The sequence below is a fragment of the Apteryx rowi genome, unplaced genomic scaffold (genome assembly GCF_003343035.1).
Source record: "Apteryx rowi isolate R43461 unplaced genomic scaffold, aptRow1 scaffold_255, whole genome shotgun sequence".
Classification (NCBI taxonomy): Eukaryota; Metazoa; Chordata; class Aves; order Apterygiformes; family Apterygidae; genus Apteryx; species Apteryx rowi.
In genome coordinates, this window is record NW_020448919.1 from 1 (window position 1) to 11,981 (window position 11,981).

The 11,981-nt window shown below is 35.5% G+C and overlaps 1 protein-coding gene across 3 annotated transcripts; it reads right to left on the reverse strand.

Moving 5' to 3' along the window:
* Nucleotides 1–439: 439 nt before the first annotated feature.
* On the reverse strand, nucleotides 440–11,947 carry FBXO8 (F-box protein 8). 3 transcript variants are annotated; one of them, XM_026067219.1, is made up of 4 exons: nucleotides 11,860–11,947; nucleotides 6,034–6,373; nucleotides 3,379–3,505; nucleotides 440–3,293 (listed from the first exon to the last, which is right to left on the reverse strand). In XM_026067219.1, the coding sequence occupies exons 2-4, from the start codon at nucleotides 6,360–6,362 to the stop codon at nucleotides 3,267–3,269; spliced, it is 483 nt and encodes a 160-aa protein (XP_025923004.1). In that variant the 5' UTR covers nucleotides 6,363–6,373; nucleotides 11,860–11,947; the 3' UTR covers nucleotides 440–3,266. The 3 variants fall into 3 exon arrangements, with proteins under 3 accessions (XP_025923004.1, XP_025923005.1, XP_025923006.1); XM_026067220.1 differs by having other exon boundaries at nucleotides 6,034–6,370; nucleotides 11,860–11,934; XM_026067221.1 differs by lacking the exon at nucleotides 11,860–11,947 and adding an exon at nucleotides 11,462–11,581 and having other exon boundaries at nucleotides 440–3,275.
* Nucleotides 11,948–11,981: the final 34 nt, after the last annotated feature.

Sequence of the window (11,981 nt, forward strand, 5' to 3'; positions counted from 1 at the left end):
AGCGACAGGACGCGAGGCAACGGGCACAAACTGAAACACAGACAGTTCCATCCGAACATGAGGAAATACTTTTTCACTGTGAGGGTGACAGAGCACTGGAACAGGTTGCCCAGAGAAGTTGTGGAGTCTCCTTCTCTGGCGATATTCAAAACCCGCCTGGACACGATCCTGTGCAAGGTGCTCTAGGTGACCCTGCTTGAGCAGGGGGGATGGACTAGATGATTTCCAGAGGTCCCTTCCAACCTCAACCATTCTGTGATTCTGTGAGTACACACTTGTGACGGAATCTTTTAAATGCAGAAATACTTTTCACGTTACGCAGCTTACAGAACTGATAATTTACAAGATTAATGTTATCTGATTTAAATGTAGAGTTTTCTGAAGGATTCAGCTGTCTGATCCATTCCCACTTTTTACATAAATCACACGGAACAATTCCTTCTCCCTCCCACATACACATACTTTTAATAGTCTTAGGAGAAATAAATCAATGCATCTCAAACTCTGCTTGTTCTCTACAGAAAAAGGTAAGTTTTCTATTTATGTCACAAGCTGTTGACCTTCTACAAAAATCTGGTTAGAAATACACAGCACAGTAAATATTCTACCATCTGCAGACCATCCATAATTAAAAGCCAGTTAAGGTTTCTTTATGTAAGTCTCTAAAAATTCATTTATAACCAAGAAAAGGACAGAAAACTCACCTCCCTGACAAAAACTAAGGTAATTGATGAGACAATTAGGAAAGTGGAAAACCAGGCTTAGTATAAGCATGTCTCTGCTTGCTGTATTTTATTAAATYAGTATATTATGTGAAGAAAATCCTGATCTCATTAAAGTCTGAGAGTTTCAGTGCAGTCCAAATTTCACTAGATCCATAAAAATAAATGCTATTAAACAGAATTGGTTAGAACTGCTATCATTAGGAATGAAACAGAAATTAGATCTCCTTTCTTGACAAATGTATTATCTATTCCACCTTCAATTCCAATTATAAGTCATAACATAACCCCATGTAATAAACTTGAAGTATATTTTATAGGGAGTCAGAAACAGCATACAAAACAGTTGGAAATAACTTACGGTTGCTTACAAACTCTGAGTCATAAGCCTATGTGATAGAGAATGAGCACTGCATGATAAACACTTCACATACACAATACACTAGAATAAAATACAGCTGAGACCATGTAGGCAGATTACACACAAATAATTTTCATATTCAAGTCTTGATACTACAACTACAGCCCCCACCCCCCTCAAATCTTGGCTACAATGGTGCTGTCATATGAAAAAAAGAGCTCCAAATCAGAAACCAAACATGCACTGGATGTTTTTTCAAATTATACATAATGTGATTAGGCATATCCTTTCATCAGGATGTGAGCACCTRCTATGAATTATGCAAGCTCATGCACACAACCAAGACATTAAATTACAGCAGATATCACAATGCCATGCACACAACAATGGCTAACCAGAGAATCCTACCACAAAGTGTGTAGATGCTCTCCCCTACCCCGTGAGCCACCGCTAGCTCTGGAGCTGGTGCTGTGGAGCCTGGTTACCCATTTTCATGACATGGGCGGTGTCCTTTGGAGAATCTTGCTCCTGTGGCTGTAAGTATTCTTACTTTTATAGTATTTTGATCAGGTCTGTTATCAAATGTAAAGCAGAGTTTGGCAGGAAATTCGGAGACACAATTTGTCATAGTGGAATGTCATATCATATATTCCAGTCACAGTGTCCTTATAATAATAATTCTGCCAACATCACAGTTGTAAACAAGAAAAGCAATGGTATTTGTGAATTCTCCTTAAATTCAGGCCCTGAATGATTCCTGCCAGGCTATGGTGCTCCACAGGGAGAGAGGAACAGAAGCCCTTAGGAGATACCCTGGTATTCCAGCCTCTCGCTAGGCCTGAAGCACACTGTTCATACTTCCATTGTTACAGCATAACCAAAATGAACCCAGGAGAAGCAAATGCAGCATAACAGATTTAATACCTAATTTAGGCTACTCTATAGCTCTAATTTGCTCATCTTGAATTCTTTTAAAAATAACGTTCACATTTAATACTAAATTCACTAAAATCCTATTGGAAATCAATGCTAATCACTCTTGAGTGGCAAACTACTGACAGTGTATTGCAGTACAAGGCAGCACTATACCAGAGAAATTACCAAAAACTGTATTTTGTGATTAATAATAAGAGTAGTGGGTCTCTTTATCAAGCAAAACATGAGATAAAGCAAGAGTCAAGAGTATAAACAAAGTCACATTATTGTAATGATTCATATAATTGCTTCATTTATTTCACCCTGCAGTCACAAGTTCGTTTTCTGTATCATATCAGCAATATGAACTACTGGCTCCAGAAATATATCTTTCCATGCCTCTTAATCCTTTTCCTATTTTGGATTTATTCAATTACCACTTCCTTGTGTATATGTAGGAAGTTAATACTTATTTTTGTTCAGTACTGTGTACTATCTTCTCCTAGCAAACTTGAAAAAGGAGGGGTCTGATTTTGTACATGTAAGATTCCATTCATCACTTTGGCTTTAGCTGCTTATCTCCCAGGCAATAATTGTCTACTGTCAAATTTTTTTCTTCTTTGATAAGTGACAGAGAGAAAGCAGAAACTGACTTTTCCAGTTAGTTACATGAATTAATACATAGAAACCTTTTAGTTCTATATGGGATTTTTTTGGAAATAAATATATGGTGTTATATACTATGAAGAGGTATTATGTTTATGCAGAACAAACATCCAAAAAAAATCAAATCAGACTACTATGTAGGCCAGTTCAATAGTACATATTTTTAATAATACTAATTGTGTGTGTGTATATTTGCTTTTTTTGGCATTTGCTTTGATTACATTAGCATAGACAATATTTTGCACATTGACAGTGGAAATATTTAAAAAATGCTTTACAAGATAACCTAATAGTTATAGAATTAATTGGTGTTTCTTTATACTTCATCCTGCTTTACTTAAGTCAACTGAGGCAGGATCAAACCAATACTTTAAAGTAGCATTTTGGTATTTTAATTTATGTGAGCATATTTTAATCCTTTCTAAATTGACCACTGTGTCTTCAGCAGGATCTGCCCCTTGTTGCTTTGTCAATATGTGGTTATGAATTTCTGGCATCCATAGGTCAGACTGCTGTGCAGAGTGCTTACGAGGCAAGCCATGTAAATGATGTGCAAAGATACCATAGGCAAAAAAGACCAGGATAGGGCTGTAATTTAGTATTTACCAGTCCTGCAGTAAAACAAACATCTATTAAAACTTGGCTTCTATATAATTATTAAACAAAATCACAGTCATTTTAATTATTTATTACTGTCAGCAACAGTTCACTTACCTCATCAGGGTTGGCATTAAAGGTGAGACTGCCCTCATCTAGCTGCATATACAATTTTCTAAAAGAAAATCCTAGAGGTGGATTCTTATTGTATATAGAACAGTGACCCCAAGTGGATTTGCACAACCTATAAAAATAGAATTAAGCCTAATATCAAAATTCTTTTCTATATTTCACCTATTTTACACAAACAAAATGTTAATAGCACTGCAAAGCTAAATACTTAAACATTATGAAAAGTCAGAAATAGGTTGCTTGTAACACTTAGTTCCTTAGCCTTCTGCATGTTTGTTGTTAAAGTCTTTAATTATATGTTTATTATTTTCTTCTCATTCAGGTTTTGGTGTATTTGAGTGCAATCTCAAAAAATATCCCAGCAGGTGGCATCATAATAACACCCAGACAACAGCTGAGACTTCTGGCACTTCTAGTAACTGAATACTGGGTCACAGTGACAAGTTGTTCTCCCGCAGCAGTATGATAGATTAAAAATTTGTGTTTCTTTTCTTGTGCTCCAACTGTGCAGTGAGTGGGAAGCTATATCTGCACCAAATTACACCATTAACTCACTGCTTTCCAGCTGTCCTTTTCCCAGCCTTTACCAGTCCAGGTCATTTGTTCCAGCCCCAACTCTCCACATATATTTCATCTATATTTTCCATTATTTCAATAATTATTTCATTAAGCTCAAACATATTCAATACATATGAAATATTAAAGACTAAAATGTCTACAGATATTATGTACATTCAGATTTTTCAGATTTATAAATTTGCTAAATCAGGACAGATTTTCATTACCAAACATATCCTTGTCATATCCTGACAAACATCAAATACATAAACTTTAAGTTATATTCAAGCACATAAGCCTCAAATAAGTTCATAAACAATAAAGTCAGGACTTGAGACCACAGCTTTTAAACCTTTTACAGAGAAAGACTGGAAATGGAGGGTGAGAATTAGGTTAATTTTAGTGTCAATGCACTTTTATTTAAAATGTTGAAGCTTCCTGTACAAGAACTTTTAAAACAAATAACAGATAGCCATGCGTATAGAAAAGATTATCAACATTTTCCACAGCAAGAGCCTGTTTTTTGTAATTTTTAACTTTGTCCACCTTAATCTACTTAGGCTGAAGTTTTTCAAGCAGCCTTTTCAAGCAGTGCCTTGAACTGCATTTTTAGGAAGGTTTCACTGAAAATGATTGAGCTATTTCCCAAGAAACTTTTTTTCCCCCCAGGAAACTTTGAGGAAAATATACATTTTTTAAAAGCATGTTAAAAATATATACTGCATATAATTGCTTAATTAAGAAGCTCTAGTTCCTCCATGCTTTGGTGCAGGGAGTTTATTGTATTTGCAGTTGTTTTGCTACCAAGAAATCAGCACACTACAATGCATATCTACCAAACTACCAAGATATTTGGCGTACATAAACTGAGGAACTTAGCAGGACCTTCACTAGAGTTTCTATTTCCTACCAAAATAACAGTCCCCAACAACAGAAGAATTGTGGCTAAGTTGTTATAATTGTGGTATCCTAATCCTGGAATTCACGCAGCATGAAAGGAAGGGAAGCTGCTTAATTCAAATGCAGAGGGGCAAAGAATAAGATGAGGGAAGGAAGAGTTGTAGAGCATAACGAAGGGAAAGAAACAGGACCTGGAACAACTACCTGAGTATTGTAGTAATACTACTGTCCCTTAAGTTAGTTAAGGGATAAAACTATGTTGTGAAAGAAGACAAGAATTCTGCTGACCATCTAGTCTAAAGATAAATATGGTTTCATATGACTTTCTCCTAGCGGTATGAAACACCAAAGAAAACAATATTTTAATTAAATTTAAATCTTATATTATTTTATTTGATAGAACATTCCTTTACTGTTCCTSGACTTCTTTCTGAACTCCTTTCAGCTCTTTCCATTCTTATTGACTATAATTTATATCTTTTACTACTTCAGCATGATACTCCTGTTTAACTACATTTATCCTTTTCCTTGTTAATGCTTTTGGTGAGTTTAGMTACCAGATTTAAAATTTCAATCCATTTTAAGAGATGAGGCACACAGATAATGAAAATGTCTTTGGAAATATTTGTGACCTACAAGAACTTTCCTAATTTCAGCATTAGCTCAAACTATCTACATATGTATTAACTTCTATTTGAGTTGGCCTAGTCTGAGTGAAAACAAGCAGACCGCAAGATAATAAGCAACAGAAAGTAGCTGAATTCCCAACCCTTTTTAGCTGGAGCTTCAGCTGAATAGGTTCACTTGCTCAAGCTAGATATTTGTCTGAGGTTCAGAGAAGTAATAAGGGAAACATTTGAGCTGTGCTTTGAGCTAATACAAAAGTGAAGACAAACCCTTGTTTTTCTTTGTGATACATCCAACAACCGGTTTGTAGTAACAGACACATGTACTTATACTAAGCACAGTTGTGTACATTGTAATTTCCACTAACACTTGTTAGTAATTAGAAATGCAGAATAATACATTTTTAAACTGTACTCATGTTTTTCCTATGTCAAATCTCAATTAACTTAGGAAACCTTTTTTTAAATATTACAGTAACAAAACACATATTGAGACAAACTTTAAATTTAATAATTATTTTTACTGTATTCAGGTGATTTTATATTATTTGCTTACCCTTGCCAGAGAAGCTCATCATTAGCAAGATCCTGCCAGACGCACGAAGCCAGACAGAGATCAGTTGCATTCAGATATGACAAAATGGTAAAACTAAGCTCTGGGGGCAGCATCTCCAGGTTAATGAATCCTTCTTGTTCTTTAGATTTTCTTGTCTTCAACAGATGGTAGATGTCAATGCCTCCTTGGGCTTGTTTGCGATGGCTTGTATTGGAAACATTGTTAGTAGCTATTCTCCTACCATGTTCTCTGGTAAGATAGCCTTGTCCACTATATCCTTGGTGTTGCAGTTGCTGGTTCCTAGCAACTCTCCAGAGTCCCTGACCCATCTGCAAACCTGCTGGACATAAAATGCAAATCAAATATTGAGTCGACAGCTATTTATAGAAATTTATAAGACAGATGTATTGGAAAAGCTAAAATAAAAAACTAGAATTGATTTGAACAGAAAAAAGTTAGTCTTGTCAAAATTATGCTGATAGATTAATCTGTCTCCAGTGGAGAAACTGAATAAATATTGAAAACAAAAATCATTAAAAAAAAATCAAGAAGATACTTTTCCAAATATTTCTGCACCTGAAGAGTTATAAAATTAACAATAAACTTCTGCAAAGAGTACTAAACATTATCTTTGTGAATTAATCTGTGTCCCATGCAAGTTAAGAAGACTTATTCATCAGAACATTTGGAATGATTACCTTCAGACTACCTTTAAAAATTCACAGCAAAAGCTTACTTAGAAACAGTGAGGTGCTATAAAATGTAAGGATAAATGTAAGTGTCCTGAGTGGTGGGTAGCATGCAAAATTAGGCAGGGACTGACATTAAGACAAGACTCAACAACTTGGGAATGGCTTCTAACTACAATATTCCTAACTTACTTCAATGATAATGCATTAATGGTTCGGTTTCTTGTTTCTGAACACCCAAAGTATCTTTTCAACCTTTTTTTCACAGTCATGAGGGCTAGGAGCTTGTGTATATATCTTTTGGAAACGAAAACTAGGATTCTAGCTGAAGCTAGATGCTATTCATCATTCTTGTAGTTGTTCTACAAACACTCACAATGCCGCAAATTACCTGCAACAAGATATGGCTACTAAAAGAGCCATCCTGATCTGAATACAAAGAAACACCGCAACACAGACAAGCGAGGTAAAAATCAGCTTTCCATGTAGTAGTGCTGTGAATGCACATGGACTAGTTTGTGCAGTTCTAGCATGTTACTTTAAACACCCAGAACTATATATATATTTTAAAGATCAATGAAAATAAATCAGATGGTTGGTCTGGACATGATTCTTGAAGATAACATAAAGAAGTAAGAAATGAGTAGTAAGTGGAAAATGTTGATAGTTTATTAATTTTTGAAAATTGCAGGCAACATAGATAGTGAACTAACTAAACCCTTTTAATCATTGTGAATAAGAACAAAGAAATAAACTTAAGGGGAAATTAAGGTTGAATTCTGAAAGCATCATGACAGTTACAGTGTTGAACAGTTGTCCAAAATGGAAGTCTGTTGCTCTGAAAACTTGGAAGAAGTCTAGATTGAAACACAAGAAGGTGCCCCTTTCTGCTTGATGCCCTTCTCTAAGGCATTTTAAAAGACTGCAGTATAATCTCATATCCCARATCTTCAGAGTAACCAGAAGTTATTAGGCTGAATGTAAGAGGCAAGATTAAAAGTAAATTTGTTGATAGCATAAAAGCTTGATGATAAGGCTTCTATATCTTAATTATCACAACCAGTACACTGTGTGTTTGTTATTTTCTGTCAGCTTTTGTTGCAGATGGTAATAAAAGCAACAGATCATAAAAGTTATTTAGTTATCAAGATTTCTGAATGACACATTTTTTCATATTTCACTAACATCCTTTATTTACTAAGAGGGAAAATAAATCACACTTGACCTTCTAATTTAGTCTGGGAATGTTGTCTGAATCCTATCAAAAGTAGYGTATATATACCAATATATCTCTTATTTTTCAACTTTTGCTATGATGACAGTTCACTATAAATAATCACACTAGGAATCTGCAGGTTCCTGATGCTGACTTTCAAAAAAATTCTCTGAAGAATTAAAAAAGTATGGTGTCGCCTGGTAGGACGTCACATGAATTTTTAGTTATTTATTTTCTGCTAGCACAGGGAATTAAAATTGGGGTTTAATCCATTAAAGGTCAGAAATAGCTGGAGATGGTTCTACATAAGCAGAAAAAACAGACTATGGAGGAGGTGAGGGATCATGGGAGAAAAATGGAGAAATGAAAGAAAAAAAGCATAATCAAGATGGAAGCAGATGAAAGACAGAGGTTCAGCTGGTTGGTGAAACACTTATCCACATAAACATCTATTCACTGCAGTTGTAGAATTCATTACTTCAGTCATATATTCCAAAAAATCTAGTCCTTGATGTCAAAGATCTGTGTTGGAGCCTTCCTTTCTGACCTTTTAATCTAAATAAGGCCAAAGGTATGAAAAAAACTGTCATCATATGTGTAATAATCAATTTAGTATTATGCAAAATTTTAAAGAAAATCATCACTACCTCTGCTTTCACTTCCTGTACAGTTATATATTTGGCCTAAGTTTTTTTAGCATATTGAAAACAGGTTAAGCCATAATCAATAGTTATACTAGGCAAGTGTTAAAAAAAAAGCTTACTGAGTCACACCACAAATAGAATATATAATTTGCTGCAAGAATGTTTGCATAAGAAGTTATTCTCATTTTCTTGAGATCAGCATTTAACTTTTTAAAAGTCCTTAGCACTACTGGTGAACTTGCTTCACGAGAGAGAGTCATACTGCAACCTGCCACTTAAAAATGGCAGCACAAGAATGAGTGGTCTGCTGAAGGTGGGCATTAGTAACTTATGCTGATTTTTGCAATTGATTTATGAAACATAGTCCAAGATGTAGATATTTCTATTTCTTTACAAGATGAATAACTCTGCCTGTATCTTTCATTCTATAGCAAGATTAAAGTAAGAGCATTTTTTTAAACAGACACTCTCAGAGATGCAGTTCAGTGCCAACTTTTTCTGGTTTTAAACAACAAGGAGAAGGAAGTTATTAACCTTCATGCAAGGGGAGTATCACCACCAATAATACCAATTGTAACAATAATACTAAAGGCATCAGTGGGAGGTGTGCCAGAACTGGCATTTGGGACTACAAGCATAAACCCATCAAGTCTCCTGCCACTTCCAACTCCAGTTGCCGCTACTTCTGCTGTTGCCACCCTGGAGCAGACAGACTAGATACCGACGTGCTGTAAGGAACCATGTTAAGAAACAGTTTTTATGGGTAGGCATTAACAGCCAAGTAGGCTGTTAGGAATAGAGAGGAGAATTTCCTAAGGGATGAGAAAAGTGAACAAGGAATATTTCTGAACAAACACAACATTTCAGAAAGGGCTCCTATGACTGAACTACAGAATTCAATTGAGATCATGTTCCCATTTTGCTAGGCACTGTATATGTGCTTGTTAAGTACCTAAGCACAGTACTTAGACAGTAAACAGGTATCTCTAATCATCTTGCAAGGCTTCAATCAATTCTTGCCCTTAGCCTTGGGAGTAACACTGTCAACAAATAATTATACTTGCAAACATGCAGGTGCAAATTTTAGAGGCTGTCTGTGTTTGCTTACAGCAGGTATCAGATAATCTGAATGACTGAATAACAGAGATTGTTCAATCAATTCTGTTAAGGAAATATTAAGTTAAAAAATACATATGTATGTATACACACATATAAACACACATGATGTAACTCAATTATATCCTGCATATTTTCTCAGTGTAGCTCTTTGTGTAAAAACAAAAATAAATCTGCCTGAATATACAACATTGACAGTACACTAAACGATAAAATAACCAGACAACAAGAGATCATTTTCAAGGACTGAAAGAACCAGGAGTGTGGGCTTGTAGTTCCTCATCATCATTCCAAGTTGTTAACCAAGACAGCAGCGGAAATCATCAAAGAAAACAATGACAACATTGAGATAACAAACCTTAAATTTCATGAAATATGAAATGATCAAACCATGCAAACAGTGTATGTCATGTAGAGAGAAATGAAATTTTCCTTAAATGCTGAAATCTGTTTCTGGAGGTAATTTTTGATAAGACAAATTAAGGAATATATTTTGCTAGTATTTTTGCTATCTCTTCTGACATTACTTTATATCATTATAACAAACCCACATTTCTGTATATATTTGTTAACTCCAAATTGACAAAAAGATGTCATTTGAAAATAATTATTTGGACATGCTTTAAATATAAAAAAAAAAGCAGTAACAGGAAGTTCAAGGTTCTGAAGAACATTAGGAAGCATATTGTGATAAGTTACATAATCATAATATACCAGAAAGACGGGAGAGAAAGAGCAGCAGCATTAGCAGAACTGGGTCATCAAAAGACTGTGTCTGATAAACTATCAAGTGAACTTTATATCATCAGGTGAACATTTGGCAATTTTATACTAGCTTCAAAACCTCTCCAAAGTCAGATTATCTTTCTGTTGTGTATACAGTACTTGTAAAGAATTCGTAGTGGTTGCAGTAGATCAAGTTTTCCTACTTAGCTCTAAAACAATACCAAAATTTTAGCTGCTAGTTTCATGTTTTTATTGCTATATTTAGCTAGTAGTTCCTGCTCACAAATTACATGCTATTGAACAACGTTGAGCTAACAAGAACACCAGTAGTTTTTCCTGATGTTCATAGGGCTTTTCTCCCTGCACAAAAGCTAAATCTGACACATCAGCAACAATATAATCACTTCTAAATTATTTAATGTCAGAAAGTGGCTCCAAGATAGAAAAAAAAAATACTATCTTTCAAGAAGCTAGACTTATAAGTCTTCTTCCTATAACTATCATATTGATATAGAAGACATCACAGTATAAATCTTATAAATTTTTTTTTTACTTAAAAATTGATGAAAAGATATACCATATTTTTTTTATTGCTGAGTACCAAATGAAGAACTTTCACATATGACACAAAGGGAGATACAATTTAAACCAATCTGGAACCAATTGCTGGAAATTTTAAAGCTTTAATATGTGCATAGTTAGTCAGCAGCTTATATGCCATTTTTAGCTCATATATCTTTTTTTTTCTGATCAAGCAACTATTTTCAGCTTTGCAGTAAACCAGGATGAATGCTTTGAGAACTCACTTATAAAACAAGATGACTAAACCCACTGTTACTGTAAATGCACCTAGAACTATATTTTTAAATGTATTTTGAACATCCATCTTCAGTCTCCGGATTCAATAAGCCACTTAAATGTATGTTCCCATACTCTCAATTATGTATCTTTACCTAACGATTGAAACCTTTTAATGGCTTGGCTGTAATAATTATCACAGAAAAAACACTCATCAAGCTTATTTATAAAGTGCTGACCTTCTCTGGCTCTGTGTGATGTCTGTCACAGTCTGGTTTCAATTCTGATCATGACTTCTTCATGTTACACCTTGTTACTGGATAATAAATTCTTTAAAGAGCATGATGGGATCCTAAAAACTAAACGTAACCTCGATTAAAACAACTTTTCTTTGTTACTGTGTTCTACTTTGTTAAATAAAACACAATATAATGATCTGAAAACCCTCCTCTTTGTGGCAACCGGGCCGTAGAGGCGGTGCTTTGTGACCACTATCTTCCTAACAACGATACTGTCAAAGCTGAAGTTTATTCGCCGCAGCCGTAAGCGACGCCTGCAGAGACCTTTACAGGGAAGCCTGGAAAGCTTGATTTCAAACCGCTGCGCTCGCAGACCCCAAGCAAACCCAGCTGCTCACCCTGCAGGCTGCCGGAGCTGCCGCTCGCCCCCGGCGACCGCCGCCGCCGAGCACCGCGTCCCGAGAGGCGCCGCAGCTGCCCTGCTGCCGCCGGCCAGCCGCGCCTCCCCGCCCAAGCGCGC